The sequence below is a fragment of the Hydra vulgaris genome, chromosome 03, assembly GCF_038396675.1.
Source record: "Hydra vulgaris chromosome 03, alternate assembly HydraT2T_AEP".
Lineage (NCBI taxonomy): Eukaryota > Metazoa > Cnidaria > Hydrozoa > Anthoathecata > Hydridae > Hydra > Hydra vulgaris.
Genome location: NC_088922.1, coordinates 1,592,588 through 1,620,000, shown reverse-complemented (window position 1 = coordinate 1,620,000; position 27,413 = coordinate 1,592,588). Strand labels below are relative to the sequence as shown.

General features: G+C 27.4%; 1 protein-coding gene across 1 annotated transcript in view; it reads left to right on the top strand.

The window, feature by feature from the left end:
• LOC105844953 (uncharacterized) overlaps positions 1 to 27,413 on the top strand; it is a 117,037-nt gene that overhangs the window by 79,792 nt on the left and 9,832 nt on the right. Inside the window, exons 11-20 of the mRNA XM_065792041.1 lie at positions 2,564 to 2,609; positions 2,790 to 3,338; positions 4,998 to 5,042; positions 5,567 to 5,588; positions 5,918 to 5,984; positions 6,922 to 6,953; positions 15,811 to 15,919; positions 20,201 to 20,305; positions 24,802 to 24,887; positions 26,110 to 26,155. Of these exons, the coding sequence (XP_065648113.1) occupies positions 2,564 to 2,609; positions 2,790 to 3,338; positions 4,998 to 5,042; positions 5,567 to 5,588; positions 5,918 to 5,984; positions 6,922 to 6,953; positions 15,811 to 15,919; positions 20,201 to 20,305; positions 24,802 to 24,887; positions 26,110 to 26,155 (1,107 nt within the window). The remainder of the gene's footprint in view (positions 1 to 2,563; positions 2,610 to 2,789; positions 3,339 to 4,997; positions 5,043 to 5,566; positions 5,589 to 5,917; positions 5,985 to 6,921; positions 6,954 to 15,810; positions 15,920 to 20,200; positions 20,306 to 24,801; positions 24,888 to 26,109; positions 26,156 to 27,413) is intronic.

Sequence of the window (27,413 nt, the reverse complement as noted above, 5' to 3'; positions counted from 1 at the left end):
AGTTGCCATGGAACTTAGAGACATACCGCACATGACTTGACAGAGTTTGATATCTGCTGCACAAGTAAAGCTTGTTTTATTCAAACAGAGTTTGTTAAGCAGAATTTTAACAATATGATTTGTCACCGGTACATCTGGTACCAGTCCTATAATAAATAATGCTTTTACAGATTCTTCTTCGTAGTTTGATAATTTAATTTCTCCATGTTTTCTCCTTTTGTTTTTAATTGTTTCGCTAGGATTTAATACAGCATTTAAACAAACATAAATAGTTTATAACAAATTACACAAGTTTAACTTTTAATTAGAAATAAGAGTGGCACATAAAATCAAATTACCTTAAGAAATCCTTGACCTCTGTCAATGAAAATTTTTACAGACTGGTTTTGAGGGTAGGTTCTTTTTCTATCTATTACTTGCCACAGAAACTCATTGACATCTGTTGTTCTGATAATTGGGATCAGTTTAAACAAACTTTTTTTCCTCTAGAGACTTAATACTAAAAAGTTCAAAATCCTCAACAAAGCAATCATCAAGTTGCTGGTCAATATCTTTGAGCTCTGCTGCTAACCTTGATTGTACAATTTTTCTGTTTTGTGCTTGAATCGTAATTCTTTTGCTAGCTTTAGAATTTTTGTGTTACTTAATTCTAAAGTTGATTGTATGTCAATCGTACTGTTTATAGACAGTTGTTGTAAATTACTATTATCATCGATGTTTCTCTGTAACACTAACTTTTTTACCACCGGCAGCAAGTATTGCTACACCTTTTTTGTCTAGTTTGTTTTTTATTACAGCATAAACTATTTGCTAAATTGTCTTGACATCATTTGCAAGCTTTTGCATTACATTACACTTAAGTACAACTAAAGAACATTTGTGGGTAATTCCTTTGCTAATAATTGAAAAGCAAGTTTGACAAATTAGAGTATTAACTGGAGGCTGTGCATTACATTTACGTCCCATTTTGAATTTTTTAGGTCTCCCTTGAGTAGATCCAATTATACATGTTTTGCATTTACATACAAAAACTCTTCTAGTTTGAACTGGTATTTTCATTTTATTCCACTTTACATGTAAAGAAGGCTTCCTCTTCTTATACTGCTCTTGCAAGATTTGCAAATAGCTTTAGGGTTTAGGGTAATGAATTTTTAATGTTGTATTTAAAATTCACTAAATTTTTAATCCACGGTAAATTAATATTGTTAGGTTTATTTGTGTTTTTGGTACAGTATAAACACACTTTTCTCCTGTTTTCCTCATGAGAACAGGTCTGTTTAAATAAACTCATTTTATTTAGAAGAATAAAATAATTTAAGAACACAAAGAAACCCCTTTTTTTATTTTACCTAAAATTTACAGTATTATATACCATATAATAATTCTTTAATAAATGTTCCAAACACTCTATACAAATATACAAATAAAACATAATATATTACAAATATAAATGCTGTCTATTATAGTATATAGAGTCCTTATTAAATGCCATTTAACATAACTTACAATCATTGTTAATTATACTTCAGTTTTTGAAATTAAAACAAATAAAATGAAAATATGCACAATTAACATGTGGTAATGATGAGTTGTGGTCTGTTTTGTATAAAAGTATTGTTAAGTATAAAGCTATTGTTCAGTCTTTTTTTGTATTTTTCCAATGTAAACATATTTGGCTAGGTTAATTAAGTTATTTTTGATATTTTACTTTGTTGTTTCAAAGTAAAATATCAAATTGTTTCAAAATTATTAAATATAATATATTATTCATTATTTATAAACTTATTTATTATGTTTAATAATGATTATATACACGTGGGTCAAAATAGGTGATGAACTTTGGTGCCCTTCCGATTGTCTTTGGGGCCCTCTAATAACTAGTTATTATTTAATAAAATATAAAACAGTTGTTTGCCCCCCTCGGTTGGGTCTTATAATCAACCAGAGGGGATTGTGATTATTTTATCAATCATAACTGGGAATTCTTTGTTTTTTTAGCCAACCAAAGCAGACGAATTGTGTTTTTGTGAAACAAAAGAATTAAATTAATGAAATAAATTTATTTCTTTTAATTTGTTTGTTGTTGTTTTATTTTGTTTGTTCGTTTCTTTGCTTTATAAAATTTAAAATAATCAAAACACTAATTTTATTAATGAATACATGTAGCTAAACATTTTTGAAATTATATATTAAATAATTAACATTTACAAACACAATCATGTCTTAGTCATTTCACCATGGTAGTCACAAAGTTAGTGTTACAACTATTCACAATCATACACATAGTCATGTCCAAGTCATTGGTGACTTAATTACTTATGGTTTAATTTTTTTTAATTATTTAATTTAAAAATTAATACAATAATAAAAAAATAGATTTTAAAATTAAAAAAACTTATTTTTTACTTTTAATAATTTTCAAATTGTTTTATTTTATTGATTTTTTAAGTTTTTTTCTGTGTTTTCTGCTTTATGTTATTCTAAATTTTTCTTTTCTTCTGTTCATGTTTCATTTTTTGTTTATTTTTTGAAATGTGTATCAATTGTTTAACTGGTAATTTAGATTCAACCAGTTCCTGAAAGATACAATACTCCTAAAAACATTGAGGGTAAAGTTTTTTTTAAAGGTTTTGTTTAAAGTATTTTCAATATTCATAATGTTCATTATTTTAATTTTCTAAATAAAAATAAATGAAAGTTTATTACTAAATGTTTAAAAATCTTAAATTAAAATGTTTAAAATTATTATTTTGAATAAATTATAATTTTTAAAATGTTTAATTTTACAGAAAAAAAGCCACCATTAATTACAGCAACAGTAAATAATGACACTATTCAAAAAAGAAGTTTGGTCAATGAAATTCCTAGTGTAAAACCCCAACCAATCTTGGCGAGGGAAAAACCTCCTGAAATCCAGCTAAAAAAGCCTCCTGAAATCCAATCAAAAAAGCCTGAGTCACCAAGTTTTAACAAAGAATCTTTTAAAAAACATTTAAGTCTTTTGACAACTCAAAAACCGCTAATTAAATCACGCATATTTCCATCATTACCAAATAGTAATGAATCCTCGCAAGAAAATTTCAATCAAAAGAATAATCCTCAAGACAACAATGAACTCGATGATGAAAATTATGAAATATGCGATCAACAAAACAGTCAGGTAAAGCCAGTTTTAAAAGAAATGTCTCCAGTAACTAAGCCTCCAGTTGTTAGTACTGTCACATTATCAAGAAATAATACCTATATTCAACCAAATGTACCACTTCCCTTTACACCAACTCAACAAAAAATTAAAGGTTCTCCAACAGATGAAATTTCAAGTCCTAAATCTTCTATTGGTATTTCTTTTTTTGTGTTAACTTATTTTTTTATTTTTTTATTTCTTTGTGTTAACTTAATTTTTTATTTGTTAAATAATGAATAGTAATTGCTTTCTCTAAATGTATATACATGATGGTGTTGTGATAGCAACATTCTTGTAAAAAACAAAAAAATATTTTTCTTTTCAAAGCACATCTACCTGATTTTATTTTTTTGTTTTTATTTTCGTTAATGCTTTTGTTATGGAAAAAATTTTTTTTCGGAATATCTTTTTTTGTTTGGGGGAAGTAACTTTTGTCATCCAAAACAAAACATTTAGTCAGAGTAATTTCAGGTCATCCAGCGGGATTGAGATTTTATGGTTGACATTTGTTGCTCAGTGTATTCTGGAGCTCTCGTTTTTTTTTCAGCAGACAGTTCCTTATTTTTAAATTTTTTGCAGATTTAAGGCTGCATACACTTGAACTTTTCTGCAGCATCTTGTTGACTTATTGAATCATTGTTGTTGAAAGCACTGAGAAGCAAACAAAATCCCTTCTTGTTTATTATTTTCTTCTACTACCACAAATAAATAGCTGTAACTAGAACTTCGGTTTTAAAATGATTCACAATAAACTTTCCAAGATTTTCGTGCATTTGATAGAACTTTACTATGCGCTCGCATAGTATGTCTTGTTTTGACAATATTTTAAGCACAACTGAATTAGCTGATGCAAAACAAAACATATGATAAATTTTATACTTTTCTTTTTTTGACTTTTGTGGTTTGATATGAAATGGTTAGAATTATTCTCATTTTTTAGTTATTAACTGTTAAGCTAAAACTTTTTTAATGATGCGTGACCCAACACAGTTTTGTGTACAAAGCTAAAATTTTTAACAATGCATGACTTAACATAGTTTTGTTGTGGAAGGTAAACTATACCTATAAATATTCACTCTAATTTAATAACATTAAGCCATTCAATTAATTTTAAGTGATGTATGCATGATAAATAGATAAATAATGAATGAATGAATAATATTAAATAAATAAGGATAAATAATAAATAAACAATAAGTAATTAATAATTTTTTCTTTTTTTTTTCTCCTATTCTTCGACCCACTATGTGACAAACTGTTACAAATACATGAGCTCCTTCCCCTAAATGTGTGGCATTATTTACAAATGCCTCTATCTTGTAGATACAAGCATGTAACCACAAGAAAATTAGAAATAATATTTTTAAAAATATTCTTCTTAATTTTCATATAAAGTTCTGAAGTTGTGTTTTACATGTTACAATAAAGTCACTTTGAAAATAAATTGCATTTAATAATAAATTACAATAAAAAATAACATTAAAGTAAGGATTTATTATCTTATTGTAAAAGTATAAATAAAATACAACCTGATATTGCAGTTGATAACTTCATGTAGGGATGTATTTTACTTAAATTCTTTCAATAAGATAATAATGGTATATCTGTTATACCATGAAACAACACTATATGTAGTTATACTCTAAAACACAACCATAAAGAAACAATTTTCACAAGTTTCCTTGTATTTCAATTTGTATTTGAAGCTGCTACTAATGTTTTCATCAATAGTTGTGAAATCTTCTTGCGCAAGTTGAATGCAATAAGTTGAATGCAATAATGTTTTTAAATTTTAAAATTATTTTTGTTTTAGCTCCTCCTATTGTCAAAAGAGATCCTAAAAATCAATCCATTGCAGGTGCCATAATTTCTTTTTCAGTTTTTTTTTTTAGCTTTTTTAAATGGTATTACAATAATATTACAAAATACTTTTGCAGCCTTTGAATTACATAGCCTTTTACAAAGTTTTCAAACTTTAAATAGCACAGAACTATTGTTATTTTTTCAAACTTTAAATAATACAGAACTATTGTTTTTTTAGTTTTTTTTAATTTTAAATAACACAGAACTATTCTTGTTTTTTTTTTAACTTTAAATAACAAAGAACTATTGTTGTTTTTTTAAGATTTAAATAACAAACCATTGTTGTTTTTTTAAATAACAAAGAACTATTGTTGTTTTTTTAAACCTTAAATAACAAAGAACTATTGTTGTTTTTTTAAACCTTTAATAACAAAGAACTATTGTTGTTTTTTTGAACTTTAAATAATACAAAACTGTTGCTGTTTTTTTTGAACTTTAAATAATACAGAACTATTATTTTTTCTTTCTGAATTATAAGGGTTTTAAAAAAATTTGTTTAAAAGAAAAATTATTTTTTAGGAAATAATGAAAATGTGAACAGGTTAATTTTTTTTCTCTTGTATTTCATTATTGTTGTTGTTAATTTTTATTTAATATGATTTCAACAATAATAACTGAGGCTGTAGCAACTGAGTGAAACTTTATTTATTAAACAAATCTATTATATATTTGTTTAATATTTATTATATTCTTTTAATATTTTTTCTTTAACATTATTGTCTTTATTTAATATTTTTTGTCTTTGTATAACTTTTTTGCTTGTTGTCTTTTTTTATTTTTGCTTTTTTTATTATTATTGTTATTATGCCAATGTTTGCTGATTTATATTTATCTTTTTTTGGATGTCAAAGTTTTTTTTTTCAACCAAAGGGGTGTCGATAAATCTTTTCAAGAGATAAAAGTCAGAAAAGAGTCATCACAGAAAGAAAATTCCAAGGTTTGACTTTTTAAATTAAAGGTTTGACTTTTTCATTATCTAGATACTAAATTTTATTGTTTATAAAATTAGAGTTAAAATACGCGTTAGATCTTGCTCATTATCTTCTCTATGATAATGAGCAAGGCCTAACTAAATGTGAAAGTCATGGGGGGGAGAGATAAGATCTCCCTCATTTCATTACACATATCTCCTTCATCTTACCCGTATCTAAAGGAATTCAGAGCAGGGTGGCCATGCCTCCTAATAAATCCTAAAATATACTAATATTTGAAAAACCTACTAAAAAGACCTAAATTCTCCTAAAATATACTTGAATTACAAAAATACTCCTAAAATCTTTTAAATTTAATATTTAAATTTCATTAAAAAAATTTTAAAATCCACCTAATGAATGCTAATTTTCTTATTCGTTTTTCCAAGTTTTCTGGTAAAATCTTCTAAAAAGTCTTTAAAAATCTTCTTAAATCTCTTACATTCTTTAATTTTTAATCTCAAAAAAAGTGTGACCACCCTGTAGAGCATTTTTATATACATCTATTAAACAATTGTCAAATATGTTTTAACACTTGGTTCAGTGTGGGATTTATGTATTGTAAATATAGAAATCATAATTGTGTTAACACCTGGCTCAGTAAAAAATAATATTAGTTGTTTTGGAAATATTTGTTATTTAGTGCATTTAATCTCATTGAAATAAATGTTTTTTATATAATTCATATAACCTCATTGAAGTAAAAATGTATTTTTTATATAATTTAAACATTTCATTGATTTTTTGTGCATCAAACACGTTTAAATAGCTAGAAAAATTTGTTGGGTCACCTTATGTATCACCTATGTATTATATTTTTATATATTTATTTATATTTTAAAATATTTTTTATATTATGTTGAATATGTTGTTCTAAAGTTAATATTCAATTTTAAATTTTAGATGACAAGCATGGTGATGCCTTCTCCTACCAGGTTATATCTTATTAATTGAGTATTGTAATAATTAACCCCAAATATAAACATAAAAAATCATCCCCACCACCTAACTGTTTTAATATATCTTTTAAATATTCGTGTTCTGTGAAGCAGCTTTCCATTAGTTAATTCTTACCTCTTGCAAAGTTTACCAGGCTTCCTTGCTCTTAGTGAGACTAATTTAAATTCCACTATACTTTCTTCAGATCTCAGTGTTGATGGGTACTATCCTTTGATTTGTAAAGACTCTTGATAACCTTACATCTAAAGTAGTTCTTTTTGCTGATGATTCAACTTTATATTCCTGTCTTGACAAAAAGTCAGGAATATTAAGTTGAGTAAAGTCAGTTCTCTTTTCGCTTTGAACAGGTAGCCAGTCTTAAATCTGATCTCACTACTGTAACAGATTAGGGTTTGCAGTAGTTAGTAAATTTTAAATCCAACCAAACTCTGTTATTTATTGCAAACAACTATTGCAATTATGTCAACATTCCTATATTAATGAATGGCAACCCTCTGATTGAGTCTATGACTTCTTGGATTATTGCAGAGATGTAGTCAAGGCAGTAAAGGCCAAGACTAAGACCAAGATATTTGGGCTCAAGACCAAGACTGAATGCTTCAAGACTAAGATATCAAAAAATCAACCCAAGACCAAGACTTTAAAAGTTTTTACAAGACCGGGATTAAGGCTTAGGTTTTAAGTCCAACACAATAAAACTCATGCTCAAACATGTAAGGGGTAAACAAGTTCTATCTATTGACCAGCTTCGCACCCCTTCTTTATTTGTTAGGCTGGCGCAGATGTATTTATAATACATTGCTTCCAGTTTAGAATGTTGAATGCTGGATCTTCTTAACTCATTGTATGGGCTTTGCTTGTGTCTCTGTTTTTATGACTAGACAACTCATTCTAATATCTCTTAATGAGCGTACAGCTCTAGAACTCAGTTTTATGGTTCTGAGGCCAACTGGTAGTCAGGTTTTCCGAACTCTGTTGTAGCTCTCAGAGAGACCAATTCTATCAACAGCCGTAAAATATTGGACTACTAATAGTGCCATGTTGCGCATGGATGGTGACCCTGTTCGTACTTTCAGTTTGTATTGTTGAGGCTCTATTTGGAGCCTTTGTTACGGCTTAGGGTTTATTAATAGAAATTAGGCAATTGCTTGAACTATTAGATAGTATACTGAGTACTATCTGTGCTTTGAGTCAAATTCTTAAGTCAAATTAAAAAAATGATTAAAGTATCAAAAACTATAAAACACAAAAAAACATTGTCATAACCAAGTTCTCTAAATCTATCAATCACTAATTTTCGTGGTCTTTAAAGTAGATTTTCTTCTGTTGATTCTTATCTCTTGCAAAGTTCACCAGACCTACATGCTCTTTGTGAGACGAATATTAGTTCAACTGTCAGGGTTAGGGTATAAAACAGATGGAAGTTCATCAAGCTGCAAACATCAAAGCAATTTCAAGTTGTCTCAGGAGTATGCTTGTAACCAACAATAAAAAAAACAAGTTTCACTGGATATAAAACAACAAACTTCACTAAAAAGATTTTTAATGAAACGATAAAAAAAGAATTATTCTAAGGGTACGCTACATAGTTTTAACCATTAGTAATTGTAACTATTCAAAAAAAGGTTTATTAAAACTCGGTAGTTATTTAAAACCACTTTATTTTAAAAGCATATGTTAGTTTAAGTTTCTTTTCTTGTTTCAAATCATAACACGACATTTGATTAAAAAGACAACAAAAATAATTTTTAAAAAATCAAAAAAATGTTTTCTATATTACTAAAGCTTAAAGTTTAGCTGTATATCATTATTCCATTCATTCTTGTAATACTCCATTCATTTAATATAAAGTTTATAAAAAAGTTGTTATTTGCTGTTTCATTGTGCCATTTTTAATGTTTATACTTGAATATTGTTGGCGAACCGTCAAAATACTATACTTTTAAATTGTTATAAACGCACCTATTTGTGTCAACGTATGAAGATTAAGCATTTAAGTGCAGTCTTGAGGTCATTTTCTTGTTGTTTACAAAACAAAAAGTTACAAGCATAGTCCCAAAATATTTCACTGCAGTTGAACTTCCTTCTGTTTTATACTTCCATGGTTTGACAAGGTTCTGATTGATTTTTTTTTTGTATTAGAAGAATACCGAATAAATATTTTTTTCTTTTTTTCAATGTTTAAATAGAAATATTTTTATAGTTATTTTTTATTTATTTAAAAGCATTTTTATCATTCAAAAAAAGAATACATAAACAAATAAAAAAATAATAATATAAATAATTTTAATTGAGCATTAAAAAAAAATAAAAAGATTTTTTTTTTAATTCTTCTAACATTGCTGCTTCCCCGCAGATGCTCTAAGTAGCCATTTTTTAAAGAACAATTATTTAGTGAAAAAGCAATAATTTCAAACTTATTTTATTTCTTAAACCGCACTTGTGAACTGCCATATATTATATATCAATCAAAAGAATATTAAACAGGCTTTCAGAGTTTATTGTTAAATATTTTATAAAATTACATTTCATGACGTAAAAATGCAGAAAAAGATAACATTTTGGACTAGGAAATAATAGCATATTTGAATGTAACTTTTATTAAATTCTGTAAAAGTTTCTGTAAAAATCTGAATATGTATGGATAAGCTTCGACCCTTCTTAAAATCCAATATAGGTTTTGATGCCGCCGGGACCCGCTCAAGAACAACTATTTTCAATTTAAAAATGTTTCTACTTATGTTGATTTTTTTTTTTTTTATTACATAAAACATGACTGTCATTTTCAATCAAATTGCAGAATATTGTCATAAAAAGATATATTTGTGGTAACTTTAAGACCTACTATTAATATAACTTCTAAATTCTTTCTTTAAATTAATATAACCTCAAAAGCTTTCGCAAGTTGAAAGAATTTACAAAAAATCTTTTTGTCGATTTAAAGTTGTGTAAATAAATAATAAAGTACAAATTGTCTTTTATGAAGTTAAAGAACAAAGATTTTATTTCTTTTGTGACTGGTGATGTTATTAAAGTATCGGAAAGTTTAAAATTTTTGGAGACGAATGTTATGAAAATTTAAGGTACTCAAGAAAAAGAATTAGAAAAAAAATTATTAACATTGCAAACCATGCACAAACAAAAAATGAAGGGTGTTCAATACTCCAAGCATAAATTTCATAGAAAGTCAATTTCCTGGTTAGAACATGAATTTAATTTTGAATTTAAAGAAATCTTGAAACTCTCAAATGTATTAGAAATGCCAAAATTAAAGAAAGGGCAGCATACATTGCCTTTTAAAGACAAAGGAAAACAAGCTCAAAGAATAGCAATTTCTAATCTGTCTGAAAAAGCTGAATATGATACAAAGTATATACTCAAAACAGCAAGATGCACAGACAAATAAATAGATAATAAGAACTTAGAAAAAATTATCATCTGCGTACTACAAGATCAACAATTGGCATATAATATCAATAAAAACAATGACAAAGAAATAAAAAAAATGTCTCCAGAAGAGGGACTTGCTTTTCTATTAAATTATGGTTTTTCTAAATCTCAGTACATTGCGATAAGATTGGAAAGTAAAGAGAGGTGCAAGTACATTGCTTTACAGCAATGTTCTGGAATCTAAAAAAAATGTAGACCAAATAATATGCACATCTCTGACAAGGAGGCAAATGTGCTATTACAAAATCTTCTAATACATACTGTTCAAAGAATAGTAAAATCACAAGTGGCGCAAATTATATCTAAAATTACTAATAAAGTAAAGAACACAATTGAGTTGATTTTTGTTGTAAATTAAGGATTCGATGGAGCCAATAATTTTTCCCAATTCAATCAAAAGTTCGATGAGTTATATGAAAGTTCATTAGACGATTCGCTTTTTTCTGTTACCATTGTACCCGATTGCAATTCAAACATATGACTGGGATGTGTTTTGGGCAAACCCAACTCCTAATTCTGTTAGATTTTGTAGACCAATGATCTTAAAGTATGCTAAAGAGAGTAAAGAACTTTTTCTCGAAACCAAAATTTTTTGTTGAACAACAATTAAATGAACTTTCTGATAGTACAATATAGCTACCAAATGGAAAAGTTCTTAACATCGAAAGCTATTTATTTTTATTAAAGTATGCAAAAGAAAGTAAAGAACTTATTTTCGAAACAAAATAATTTGTTGAATGACAAATAAATGAACTTTCTGTTATTACAATATCGCTACCAAATGGAAAAGTCTTAATATCAAAGGCTCTTTCTTTTTAACAGCCATCGATGGAAAAGTTTTAGCGGAAATCACTGAAACACCGTCTTATCAATTGTGTCTGCTTTGTAAAGCAACACCTACTGAAATGAGTCACATTGAAAACTACGCAAACAAATTATTTAACACTGAGAAAGCATTTTTACTCTTTGGAAAAAGTCCACTTCATTGCTGGATCCATTTCATAGAATATCTCCTTCATTTGTCGTACAAATTGGATATTAAGTAATGGCAAGCAAAAGGAAAAATAAATAAAGGTTATGTAAAAGCTCAAAAAAGTCTTATACAAAAAAGATTTTTTGAAAAATTAAATTTACGCGTAGACAAACCCTATCCAGGTGGCACTGGTTCATCTAATAATGGCAATACTGCACGGCAAACTTTTTCTGATCTAATATTGTTATCAGAAATTTTGGATATAGATATAAATCTTAATGTCCATTTAAGAGCAATATTAATATGTTTGTCTTGTCAAATTCCAATTGATCCAATCAAATGCTGGAGAAAGTCTTCACAAATGTCATAGAAAAGATCGTATGAATCATGGAAGAAAAAACCTCAAGAACTAACAACTAAACTGGTGTTTTTTGTCTTGATGGTTTTGAAAAATCCGATCCTTATATTTCCAGTATTATTTTGAAAAGTCGTTTGAATCTGTAAGTAAATCAGTACTACCAGAAGAGGTGTTGCAACTTTTACTGATTGAAAATTCCACAAGAAGTAAGGATGTTAATGAAGAGGTTTTACCCGAACTAATTGATGTTTATCCACAATTAGATTGTGTTGATATAGAAGGCGATAGCAGTTTATCTGATAGCAAATAAATACTCAGCTATAACTACGAAATTTACTTTTAATTAAAATGGTTTGAAACCATTATTATTAAATGATATCAGTGCTTCTATTTTGCATGTTTTTTCTTATTCTGCAAGCCCCTTACTTGGGGAAAACTTCTTTTGTATTTTTTTAAAAAAATCATTTTTTATGATTATTATTTAATCTAATAATTTTATTTTTATGTATGTTAAGGAATATATTTTAAAAAAAAATTGGAGTGTCATTTTTACCACTGAATAAAACATGATTATGTTAAGGAATATATTAACAAATAAAATTGGAGCGTCATTTTTACCACTGAATAAAACATGACAGTCAATATCGGCCTCCTTGAGTTTTAAGTCCCTCCAGAGTAGGGTGATAACTTTTTTTAAATCTTGTATGGCCATGGTGCCACACAACAAGTTTTTGATTGAAGATAAAAGATATCTTAATTATAATTAAAAAAATTAAAAAACTTTCCCCATAAAGGGAAAAAAATTTTTTAATGATTTCAATATAAGGTCATGTATTTCTAATAAATTCTAAATGCTTAAAAAATTATTACCAGTATAACTTTTAAATTTTATTACAAAAAATTAGTTTTTTATTGATTGTTTTTTCAGTTTTTGCATTAATTTCTGTTATTGCTGCTCGTTCTGCACAAATTTTTTGATCTTGCAGTGATTCAATACAACAAATATTGGATCTTGCAGTGTTTCAATACAGCAAATATTGGATCTTGCAGTGTTTCAATACAACAAATATTGGATCTTGCAGTGTTTCAATACAACAAATATTGGATCTTGCAGTGTTTCAATACAACAAATATTGGATCTTGCAGTGTTTCAATACAACAAATATTGGATCTTGCAGTGTTTCAATACAACAAATATTGGATCTTGCAGTGTTTCAATACAACAAATATTGGATCTTGCAGTGTTTCAATACAACAAATATTGGATCTTGCAGTGTTTCAATACAACAAATATTGGATCTTGCAGTGTTTCAATACAACAAATATTGGATCTTGCAGTGTTTCAATACAACAAATATTGGATCTTGCAGTGTTTCAATACAACAAATATTGGATCTTGCAGTGTTTCAATACAACAAATATTGGATCTTGCAGTGTTTCAATACAACAAATATTGGATCTTGCAGTGTTTCAATACAACAAATATTGGATCTTGCAGTGTTTCAATACAACAAATATTGGATCTTGCAGTGTTTCAATACAACAAATATTGGATCTTGCAGTGTTTCAATACAACAAATATTGGATCTTGCAGTGTTTCAATACAACAAATATTGGATCTTGCAGTGTTTCAATACAACAAATATTGGATCTTGCAGTGTTTCAATACAAAAAATATTGGATCTTGCAGTGTTTCAATACAACAAATATTGGATCTTGCAGTGTTTATAACAGTTTCTTGATTACACCAGTGTCTTAAAAACTACTTTTTTGCTTTTGCATACTGATTAACTGCAGCTAATAAAACTTCATAGTTTGTTATATTATAATAGTGATTAGAAAACCAGATCTTCATTTATTCACCATTAACTAAATTGCATCCTGGTTGCAGTTGCTGCCAATATTCTGGCAATAAAGTAAATGCCAGTAATGCTATAATTCCTCTTGAATTACATCTCTGAATTACATCTATCATATATTTGTATATCATATATATACTAATATTTGGAAGAGCCTTAAAATTAATTTTGGCAAAATCTTTTTTTTCCACATAATATCTTTAATGAAGCCATATTTCACACAAAAACTTCATGTCATCTCGCCATACCGCTGCTGGTATGCTGATGATTGATGTTGGCTTTTTTTTTTTAACCAAGACATAATTTTGTATTAGTTCATCAACAAAAATATAATTTATATTTGGTGACAATGTTTTGCCTCCAAAAATTTCATCCATGACATGCTTCAATAACAAATCTAACACGTGATGCTGGTAACCAATATATTGTGGAACTTCCAAATTCCTGGCTATAATCTCATTTTTAAAATATGCTACAACATAACCTTTTACACCAGTATTTGTGTTTGTTGTGTCACAAATAATCACTTTTATTACTTCCCATATATCAAGTTCATTTAATAAATTAATCAATGCTGAAACAATTGTTTTGGCTTTGCCATCCTCTAAAAGCAAGGCTGCTAACATTATTTCCTGATCATTATTTTTTAAAACTAGAACTTGCATTTCTTTCTGTTTAATCTTCTTGCCATCAAAATGTAGTGCCCATAAAGATTTTTTTATAATTTTCTTTAATTTTTCTTTGATTCTATCAGCTTCTTTCATAACTGCTTTGTAAATACCTGCCTGTGTTATAGTAGCAGTATTAATACCTTCTTAATGACTTTTTTGCTCTTGTGTGTACTTAGCTTTACTAAAGAAACAGCTGAAGCAGTTTTTTGCTCTGATGTGTACATTCTTTACTAAAGAAACAGTTGAAGCTTTTCTTTTTCTTTTGGATCTACTGAAACTGCTAGTAGATCTACCATCTGCTGTAAGTAGATGGGGAAAAATCATCATCAGTCTCTCTTTCACTGTTACTAGAGTCAGAGTCAGTGTTTTCTATTTGATGCATGGTTTTGCTGACAACAGTTATTTTATTTTTAATACATTTAGATGGATGAATTGGAACAATTTTTGAAGTAACATGTCCTACTTTTCTATACTTTCAACTTGCACTTTGTAAAATTTTTTTCTTCAGTACTCAGCCATACACTTTTTTTATTTGTAATATCAAATAGTATTTCATTATAATAGCTGATACTGGTTATCTGCGTCTTCTGATCTCTGTGGTATTTATTCACCAAAGTTTCAACTTTTCTTGAAACTGATTTTTCTGTTATCGCTGGAAAGTTCAGTTTGGTCCATAATCAAATTAATTCACAGGCGATAACTTTGCCTCTTCCAAAAACAGAATTTTCTAAAGAGGCCAAGTAACCGAACCTCCCTAAAACAACTAGTGCATTTGGAATTCTAATTAGCTTGTCAAGTGGTTCTTCAATCTTATTGATTTCTGTTCTTTTTGCCTTTGCTTTCTCAAAATGAACTAAATTGCTTTACCAAGTTTTCTTGTTTTTGTTTATGATATCTTTTATGATATCTTTTTTTTTTTATGATTTGTTTATGCTTATTTTATAAATCCCTACCTAAAAAAATTTTAATAATAAAATATTCTTTATAATTTTAAACATTACATTATAAAAAATGTACTTACACAATAAAAAAATAACTTAAGCAAGGTTTTGTATAACAAAATAAAAACTGAAAAATACTGAATTAAGTGATCTGAAAAATACTGAATTAAGTGATATGAAAACTTAACTAGCTAGTTTTAAAAAAGTCATCTATGGGGGACATTTTTAAAACCAATCATCAAGATATATATAATTTCACAGTCCTTAAAAAAAGTTTCATCTCTTAATGTTAAGGCCATTAAAATAAATTGAAAAATTTGAATAAGTTATCAGCCTACTACGGAGCCTTAAGAAGAATTTATATGAAATTAGATATGATCAAAAATCAGCCAACCAAAATCATTGTGTATTATTTAAAATGTTTTTGTGATTATAGTTCAACTATCTATAAGATATTTAATTGAAGAAAAAATGTATTTTATTTTCATTTATTGAAAATTTTTTTGAAAGTTTTTTTGTTTTGTTTATTTTCATTGAATTATTTTAAAATTGGTTTGAAAAATTGTTTTAATTTATTTAGAAATAATGCTGCGCCCGAATTTCCACTACCTGAAAAAAATAAGACAGAAAACCAAAGTATAAATGTTCAAGGAAAGCCCCAATTACCTGAAAGATCTTTTCCAAAACCAGTAAGTACTGCAAAACTCTACTATAAAATAGTGTATATAAAGGCTGATTATGGCTAATAATAGGGTTTAATGTATGTATATAAGTATATTGTTTATAAAATGTATGTATAATATATAGTATAATAAGTATATAAATATAATATATATCTATATAAAGGTAATATTAGGTATGTAATTTGCGTTTATAAGTTGTGCCTATGCACCAGTAGTGGTTTGGCCTATTAGGCTAATGTGGATGCCTCGGCTAATGCCAATTAATCAACTAAACTATCAGCCAATAATCGACCGATTAATTGGCCAATAGTTAAGTTGATTAATTGGCATAGGCTGAGGCATCAACATCAGCTAATAGGCTAAACCACTACTGGTGCATAGATGCAATTTAATTAAGCAAGTTACATAGCTAATATTGATATAATACCTTTATATACATATATATTAAACCTTATTATTAGCCACAATCGGTACCACATGCAGTAGTAGTGTAGTGGTAGAGCGCTCGCTTCATAAGCGAGATGTTCCGAGTTTAATTCCCACTACATCCTTGGTAATACTGTGCTCAATTTGTTTCTCCACACAGCTGCCTTGTTTGTCAAGGTTCGTGTTTTGGAGTTATAGAGTTGAGTTATAACCACAATTAAGTAGTCTCCTTGTCTGTATTGGCCTTCTCAGCCTTGGGAAGGTGAATTAACAACAAAACAAAAAAAAATCAGCCTTTTTCATTGGTACCTCACTACTATAAAATTGCATAGATTTATAATAACATAAATAAATAAATAAGTTTTAAATGTATTAAATAAAATAAATATTACATAAACAAATAGTTTTAAGTAAATGTATTTTAAAAGTAAATAAATAATTTTCTGTAAGTGTATTTCAAAAATAGATAAATAAGTTTCAATAATTGTGTTTCGAAAATAAGTAAATAAGTTTTCAGTATATTTATTTCAAAAATAAATAATATATAAGTTTCAGTAAATGCATTTCAAAAATAAATAAATTTCAGTATTGAAATGTATTTTGATAATATACTGAAGTCTTATAACATCAGTTTTAAAAAAAATAGTTTATTTTTCTTTATAAATTCTTTTTTATTTATTATTTAAATCATTTCTTTTAATACTAATTTGTGTACACACACACACACACACACACACACACACACACACACACACACACACACACACACACACACACACACACTACTACTACATGTGTGTGTGTTTATTAAGGTGCTCTAATTAGTAAGTGTTTAGTAAGGTGCTCTAAAACCTCACTAATTAGTACTTCACTAATTAGTAATTAGTAATTTTAATGTTGTTATTTTTTTCTAATTTATATCATTTATTATACTTTATAGTTTATTTAATTTTATAGTTTACTAGGCTTAATATAGTTTCATAATCTGAGGTTATTTAATTACTAATTAGTAATAACTGAAAAATAAAGCAATTATTTTATATTTAAAAGATCATGCATAATTACATATGAAAATTAATGATCTCAACTACCAAAAAACACATTTTGTTTTGTTTTTATATAAAAACTCACCAAGTGTTATACCAATATGTATTTGTTTATTAAATTTTGACAATTAAATAGTTAAATAAAAACATAAAACATTCAGTTAGAACAGCATAAATTTGTGAAAATTTTTTGGAATTATAACAAAATAGCAATTTGATAAATTTAAATGAAAATTAACAATATCTACTAGTGCAAAACATCATGCATGCAAAGAAATCTAAAAAGGTTTGAACTATTTCTACATTAAAAATTTTTTTACAAAAAAAATTAGGTAGGAAAGATACATTTTTTTTTTAATAAAAAACTTTGTTAACATGGTTCGTATTAAGTTTTCTTATTAAGATTCAATCCATTGGCATCCCAAGGCCAACAAGATATTTTTGAAACTTTAAGCAATGAAAAATAACAATTATATTTTTACGCTATAAAATTGAATTATCAAACTTAACAGTATTATTTGAAAGACATACTTAAAATATTTGAAAAGTATTCTATATGGCAGAAAGATTGTTGTGATTCAATGCATTCAATGCTACTGAGTAGCTGTAAAACTAAAAAATTTTATTATTATATATAACTTATTATTTTTTTTCTAAAACATAAGAAAATAAAGTTATAGACAAATGTGCAGACGAGGTTTATGAAGTTCGATTATTTCTGGAAAATCTTGACATAGTTGCAATAAAATAGTCAAATGTCAACAAGTCACATGTCACACAAAAAAAAGTCACAAGTCATGATTAGAAGTAGCTTGAATATCGCTCCTGGGAAGAAACTCTGAAAAGCTTGGAGATTAAAGACTGCAGAAGAAATTATCTTCCAAAAAAGGAATGAAGTCAGGTTGGACAATATAATAAGTATTTTTGTAATATCACCATTTAAAGTAAAAAAAAACAGAAGATCAAAAAAGATTTCCAAAATTTAAATATACAAGGCTCGAATTAAATGATTGCAAATTGCAATATCTGGAAATGCTTCTGGTCTTTAAAATTCTAGCTTTTAGAAACTGTAAGCTATTTTTATCACTAAACTCAATTGTTGTTATTCAATAACATTATATTTATCTTGAACATACGATATAAAATCTCATTATAAGACCATATTATTACTAATATTTTTATTTTTATAAAAAATTTTGATTTAAGTTTTAATGCTTTAATTTATTTGATAAATCTAATTTGATAAAACTAGAAAAATAAAGCTCGATAAAGTTCAATACAATAAAAAGCATATAGTATGATGTAATATTAAAAAAACACAAGAGCATAATTTAATATTTACATCATATTGTATGCTTAAAAAACAGTATGATGTAATATTAAATCACAAATCATAACAATCTCAAGGAACCGGCAATCAAATATTTTAAATTGAAAAAATTGTGAAACAAGATATGAAATACTTTTATAACTTATTTAAATCTTATTCAATATTTTCTTATAAATCAAATTTAACCATCAATTAAATGCTCGTAACTCTTTAATGCAGATATGTATCTAAAATTAAAAACAGTTTAAAAAACATATAAACTCACAGTTATTTTAAAACAAAAAAATCTTATTTTAGAATACATCATTTTTGTTATTATTATTATTTAATTATGAGTTAATTATCAATTAAATGATTTCTAATTTATAACATTTATAACAAAGTTTTTAATAAATAGTTCCTCAAAATTTCCCCCTAAACAAAAATCTATTTAAATGTTTTATACAATGCACGACTAACTTTAGTATAATTTTTTATCGGTTGATTCTTAAATAACCTCACAATTATTTGGAACCTTAAGTAATTATTTTTTTCCTATAACTTTTTTATTTATTTATATGCTGGTGTTTAAACAAACAATAATTTAAAATATGTAAGTTTTGAATGTTATTTTGCAATAGTAAATTTATTGTTTTGTTTTTTCATTAATTTATATTAATTTAAATTAAAATAAATTCTCTATCACTTAATTTAAGCCTTGATATATCTCTTGTAAAATCTCATTCAAAATCATCAAAGTAAATACTCTCAGAAAGAAAGCAAAAAATTGCACCTATTTAAAAAATGTTAAATGATATAGATATTAGAAAATTTGGAAGTCACTTCAATGTTTCCTCAAAAATGTGTTATAAAATAAATAGCATAAGCTATTCAAAATTTGTTTTATTTAAACCAAAATGGTGCGTTTTTCCAGGTGTAAGTGATACACATTCTGTTTGTTCTTATTATCAATATACCATATTGCTAGTGGATGAATTATTAATGAAGCATACTAGAATTTACTCTTAAAAACTGTTTGTTTAGTAAAAAACAAAGAATGCATGGTTTCACAGTGTACAGTTTACTGTGTATATCACATACTTGTATGAGATTTTTGGAGAATATGAAGATGTTGTTGAAATAAACTACAAGCAATGGTAAACTGCCCATTGTATTTGACAGCAGATGTTCCAATATTGTGAACATCTGCTTTTCAGTTGAGTCTTAAAGCAGAATAAAACTTTTTTGTAAAACATTTTATTTAAATCCTAAATAAAATAATTCATCCATAAAAGTGTTTTCACAATTTTTTATAAAAGTATGTGGGCAAGCATGAAAAAGTTTTAGCGCAAAAGTGCCATTCAAATGGAGAAAAAAAATTCAAAAACTTTTTTTGCCAACCTGATGCTGACCTCTAACAGTTTAAGTTTGGCAATAAATTGTCGAACTCATTTTTCCTAAATCTGAGGGATGTTTATATATTTAGTATTTTGACATACTTTTTAGAATATACCCATTGTACCAAAAGTAAATGGAATTAATGAAAAGCTATGGTACCATGGTGATATCAATCGTGATGACTCCATAGAACTTTTAAAGTCCTGGAATAAGGTTTGAGATCTGTTTTAATTTTTAAAAAAATTACTTATTATTAATTAATAACTTAATTACTTATCAAATTATTAGAAACTATAGTTAGTGCTTCTGAAAGTTTTTTAGATAAAAATTTCAGAACATTCAGCATATAAATATAATTATGCAAGGTAGAATGATTAGCATAAGAATTATGTATGTTTGTGTGCTGTCTGAATCTTTAGCGCTGTATTCATTTACCTGTTAGTTACTTTATGTATGTTTGTGTTCTGTCTAAACTTCTGGCGCGGTGTTAATTTACCAGTAAGTTACTCAATATATGTATGTTTGTGTTCAGTCTGAACTTCTGGCACGGTGTTTAGTACACCGTGCTAAACACTGCGCTAAAGGTACAACTGAGATAATTGCATAGCTCATTGCTTAAGAAGTGTCTATTGCTTAGGAGCTCATTACTTGCTCTATCTGCCAATGAGTAAAGTTCTCTTGAAACTTAAATTATGCCAAAAGCAACCCAAAATAAAAAACTATCCCCACCCATTAACTGTTTTAATAATATTTTATAAATATTCATGATCTGCAAAGCAACCTACTATCAGTTGAATCTTACCTTTTGCAAAATTTGCCAGACTTGATTGCTTTTAGTGAGACTAATTAAAATTCTACTATTTCTTCTTCAGATCTTAGTGTTGATAAGTGCTATCTTTTGATTCGCAAAGACTCCAATAGTCACATGCTTGGCTTAGGGGTATAGCATCAATTCACATATTTGTTGTGAAATCAGGTTTGAATCCTTTGACCATTTATGTGCTTCCCCATAGCACCTCTTCAATCTATCACCTCTTTGTTCTTTAACATTCTCCTTTCAGGGTTAGGGTTAGGTTTAAAACTGCACTCTTTTAGATTTAATTTCTGATCAAATTGATCACGCCCTTTCTCTTTACCCCTCTGCCAATATTGTTGTTATTGGTGACTTATCACTCATCACACCGAATGACTTATCGCTCATCACACTGAATGGCTTAGCTCTAATGCCACTGAAACTGCTGGAACTAAAATCTATAGCTTCTGCATTTCTCAATCTCTAACTCAGATAGTGAACCTTGCAACTCATTTTCCTGACAACCCTAATTGTTTACCTTCACTATTTGATTTATATCTTGTCTCTGACACTAGCTTGTGTTCAGTTTCTCCTTTTTCTCCCTTAGGTGGTTCTGACCATGCAATAATTTCTACAAATCTTTTATCTTATACTTTTTTTATGGAAACACTCTATCATCACACTATTTACTACTATTTACTATTTACCCTAAAGCTGACTGGTATTCTTTTTTTGGTTTTCTTTGTTAAGATATTTGGGCTGATGTTTTTTTTCTCTCAGTTGATAAATGTGTCTCCTGCGTAACCTCCTAGATTCAGGCATCTTATGGATATTCTCTTCCTTCCATTCCAATTAAACAGGTTAACCCTTTAAGGGTTAAACAGGTTCTACATGTTGACCAGCTTCATACCCCTTCTTCATCTGTTTGGATGGTGTAGATGTATTTATAATATACTGTTTCCAGTTTAGGATGTTGAATCCTGAATCTTCTTGACTCATTGCATGGGTTTTGCTAGTGTATCTGTTTTCATGACTAGGCAGCTTATTCTATTTTCTCCTTATGAGAGTAAAGTTCAACTCAGTTTTATGGTTTTAAGGCCAACTAGTAGCCAGATTTTTTTAACTCTGTGGTAGCTCTCATAAAGGCTGATTCAATCAACAGCTGTAAAATATTAGAATACTAACAGTGCCATGTTGCGCATGGAAGGTGTTCCTGTAAGTACTTTTGGTGTACATTGTTGAGGCCACATTTGAAGCCCATTGTTATGGCTTAGGGTTTATTAATGGTAATAAGTCAATTGCTTGGACTATTAGATTGTGTACTGAGTACTACCTGTGCTTCAAGTCAAGTTTTTTTACCAATTTAAAATATGACTAAATATCAAAAACTATAAAACACAAAAATTATTTTTGGTCTTCGTAGTAACTATTTTTCTGTTGAGTCTTATCTTTTGCACTGTTCACCAGGCCTACTTACTCTTTTTGAGACTAATTTGAGTTCATCTTTGTGATGGCCTTTGGGTAGAAATGTTTCAACTTCCTACTGACAAATGTGCTTTTTATATAACTTCTTGGATTTGGGTTGGTATAGAATCCTTTATTCCCTCTCGATGAATCCAAGTTAAGCCTCACTCATCTCCATGGTTTTCCTCTCATTGTGCTGCTGCAGTTTTCAATTGTAACCCTTACTTCCATATCTATTGCCAAAACAATTCTCTAGAAAACAGACGTCTGTTTACTATTGCTAGAAAAGATTGTAAAAAGGTTTTGTCCAATGCCAAAGTCCGCTATTCTCAGGTCACAAAATCTCATATTTCATCTCAAAAACTAGCCTCCAGAGACTTCTGGAGAATCTTTAATAGTGTTTTTAATAAGGGGATATTTGTTATTTCACCTCTCTTGCATGGGTCAGATTTTGTTAGCTCACCTAAAGACAAAGCTGAATTATTTCCTAAGAACTTTTCATCAATCTTATTTCTTGATTTCACAAATCACATCCTACCTGATATAGCTAACAAACAGGTTGATCCATTACTTGATATTCATATCACTCCAGCTTTTGTATCTAAAGTAATTTCCTACTTAGACTCTTCTACAGCTTGTGGTCTAGACAACATACCTGTTATAGTTTTGCCAAAGTGTTTTCCGGAGCTGTCAACTATACCTTCAAAACTATTTAACTAGTGCTTATCAGTCTGTTTTTCAGTCTGCTAGAAAACAGCATCTGTTTTCTAGCAGACTGAAAAATTAAAATTTTTCAGTCTGCTAGAAAAATTTTTCAAAATTTAAAAAAATAAAATTTTTTTAAATTTTGGAAAGCAATTTGACTTGTCTAACTACTGTTCCTTTAGTCTACTTTCTATATATATATATATATATCATAAGCAAGGTTTTTAATTCTTTAACTAACAATCTCTTATCTTGAATCTAATAATTTAGTTTCTAATTATCAATATGGATTTTGATCTCATTTTTTCTCATTTTTTTACTGATTGGTTTTATTGTGCATTTGACTTTTATTGTGCATTAGATAGATATGGATATATCTATCTAATTATGAGTGATACCTTATCTATCATTAGATAAGGTATCATTCTTTTATTTGTATTTTTTTTTCCCTGCACTTCAACACTTTGGAACTCTCTTTAATCTTAATGTTTTTCTTACTCATACAACCTACAACTTTTTAAGTCTTCTGTCAACCGTTTCCTTGCTCTATAACTCTAATCTTTTTTTTTCTTCTAGTAACTCTTAACTTAAAAGTGGTTGCAGCTTAGTCGGGAGTTAATCAGAATAAAAACAAACAAATATAATTATGTAAAAAAAAATGATTATCATAAAAACATAATTATGCAATACACTACTTCTAGAAAGGGAGTTTAGGTTGAAGATGAAGGTATCTGGGATTTTTCTTCACAGAAATGTCAGGTAGGCGTAATAGGATAACTCTTGCCAAAAATTAAAATTGTGAATTTAATTTTTACAGAATTATTATTAATGTTAACAATAAAATTTAGACTTGTTTAAATGGTAAGAAGTTTTGTACCACCATAACTAGATAGATAGATAGATTAATTTATGGTGTTCTAATAAATAAGATGAATTTATGCTGTCACGAGCAAACTCTTTGTCACATTAACTTAGATGACTTCATCTGTCATTAGAAAGCACACTGTCACTTCATACTTTGTACTGTCATTAGCACTTTGTCACATTAATCTGAATAACTTCATATTGTCATTAGCAAGCACTTTGTCACATTATTTTGATTGACTTCATATTGCCATTAGCAAGCATTTTTGTGTACCATCTTGTTCAAAAATAAAAGTGAAGCCATAGTTGACATGTTGTAATTTTTGACTTTTTTAACAAACTGTAACTAAGTAGATAATTATTTTTAACAAAATTTTACTCAAAAAGAAATTTTTTAATAATAAAATATTAGAGAAATAAAGCTTTTTCAACGCAGGCCAAAAAAAAAAACTTTTTCATAGGGTCAATTGTTCATGAGATCATTTTACTCCAAAATCAAATGATTTTGACAAATAGTTGTATTATCAGAAAAACCTAAATTTCATTATACTACTTTGTGACATTATCATTCATTCATTCATTCATTGTGATTCATTGAATAAAAGAGAGTGATTCATTGGGAGCAAGAAGTTTTGTTTAGAATCTAATTGATCACATTTTTTTTTTATAAGAAAATCATTATTACCACAGCGTGATAGAAATAACAATACACCAGGTTGAGTAGATATTAAATATTGTTCAATGTTTAACATTTACTCAGTATTTTAACCAAGTACCTAAATCTAATATGGTAGCAAAATCATTTATAAATTTTTCTTCTTCTTTTACTAATTTTATTATTAAAACGTTTGAATGCTACAATTTTATTTTGTTGTTTTTTTAGGAGAGTGCTTTTCTTGTGCGCAATACAAATAAAGGGGAGGGCTATTCCATATCAATCTTTCATAAAGGGAATGTAACTCATTTGAGGTAACAAAATTTATGTTATTATAAATTTTTTTAGTTTTTTTATATATATTTTTTAATATATGTTTACAGAAATGATGTTACAGATATGGCCAAATATAGATGTGTGGTATAAAAAATATGAGATTTTGAGATGTATGTGCATAATAACAAAGATACACATAGTGATCACCAGAACATTCTCTAGTGATTTGCTGATCAGAGATAAATCTTTAGTCAGTGGATAGCATTACATACAGCAATTAGGACTGAATTGTTAAATTGTCTTTAAAAAAGCTGGTGAAAATGTCGATTAGAAAAATCTTTTACCAGAGCATGGAGATTAAGGGCTAAATTAGTTTTTGTTTTAGTAGAAAAAAAAAGCTGTTGCAGAATTGATAATGCTGGATTAATTTGCAGTCCCCAGGCACCAATTAAAAATACTGGCTGTTATGGGGTTTGTTATTGGGTATGACCATTGCTAATATGAATTTCTTTGAGTAAAATATAAAGAAAGTGTAGTTTTTAGTAAGAGGAAGGACCAAGTTAAGATAAGTTATATTACAAGTGATTGAAAGTGTAATTTGCAAAATAGTTTTAGAGTATACAAAAAAATTGAACAACAGGGGACTAGAATGTTTGAACCCAAGCTTTAAATCCCAAGATTATTATGTGTAAATCAGAAAAAATTTGGTTATATGAAGTTTAAATTAAAGTTAAAGTTAAATTTTATTCTGTAACATAAACTAATTTCATGGCTTTAATTAGTTATTTACAGTTTGATGGAAGAAATAGGAGGGGGGGGGGGGGTGATGATTGTGTAAAAACACAAAGACAACCATAAAAGAGTTATCAAGAAGTTTTTTTTATCTGTGTAAAGTTGATTTAAAAAAAGTTTAGTTTGTTTGTTCAGAAGACCAAGCGTTTTGTAATGAATATTTTTTCGAAGCAAATGTAAAAAGATGTTATAAAATCTTTTATGGTAATAAAATGGAAAATGTAGTTAGTAGGGTGACTAAAAAACAGCTTTTTTTTAATATCTGATTGCACCCCCTAAAAATGTTTTATATATTAGGATAAAAAATTTATATTTAATTATTTAAGTGCATTCTTAAAATCATTATTTAAGTTCCTGAAAAAATTTATATTAACATTTTATTTTAAGTCGTTGTTTTCAAAATATTTTTTTTTGTTTTAAGGGTCAATTCAAAGTTTAAGATTTAATTTTTGATTTTCTTGTTTTAAGGATAAATTTAAAAGATAATTGCTTCTATCTTGGGACATCAGAGAAGGTAATATTTGTTTAGACATATTCATATATATATATATATATATATATATATATATATATATATATATATATATATATATATATATATATATGTATATATATATATATTTTTTTTTTTCACAACTTGGCCATGGTTTTTTGCATATATTGATTTTTGCATATATGTCTTAAAAAATGCACTGAAAAAACCAAACTAATTTAAAGAGAAAAATAAATATAAACAAACCTTAAACGAAAAAATAAATGAAAAGAGAAAAGAACCTAACAAATGAAAATAAATAAAGGATAAACCAGACAAGATAAAAGCATAAAACTAATATTGTTATTTGTTTTTTTATTTTTTGTTTATTTTTTTATAAATTTTTTTTTTGGCATTCTCATATTAAGATTAAAATCAGTTTACCTAGTATTAATAAATTAAACATTAGCTTTATTTTTAAGCGAATCAAAAAGTTATTTAAATTTTGTTGGTAAAATTCATAGTTTCTGCTAAAACTATAAATTTTAAACTACAAAATCTTTTGTTATTAACAAAGTTTATAATAAAAGGTTTTTAAAACTAAAAAAAAAGGGAAAAGTTCTAATATTTTTAAATCCTCTGAGTATTTCAAACTGTTTTACAACTAATATAAGAACTATTTTCAGTTTACAGTTTTTTTTTTATTCAGCATTTTAACTAACAGGTTATATATATGTAAATATATATCAAACCTTCTCAGGAGAGGGGCGTTGTTGCATGCTTTCTTTGACCATGAATACTGTATTTTTTTTAGACAACTTGGCCACGAAATTTTATATGCATGTTTAAAAAAAAGGTGCCTAAAAATTAATTTAAAGAAAAAATTAAAAATCAACAAACAATAACTGAAAAGAGATACGAACTTAATGAATGATAAAATACATAAAGAATAAACTAGAGAAAATAAAAGCATAAAGCTAATACATTTTTTAATTTAGAAGCGTGTCAATTGATAGTTCAAACATAATTATATTTAAAAGCATTTCAACTAATAGTTTAAAGCTAGTAATTTTTTCTATATTGTCACATTGATGGAGAGCTTTGGTTGATAAATTGCGTCATTTGTGAGGCGCGACTGTTCTATCAGCATTGGTTCAAGGTTCAAATCTTACTAATGGATATTTTTTTGGTGCCATATGGTGACAGTGTGTTTTAAACTCTTTTTTTAATGTTTTTATTTGTATACATTATAATATTCATGATTAAAAACAATGAATTATGAGTTATTCAAGTAGATTTA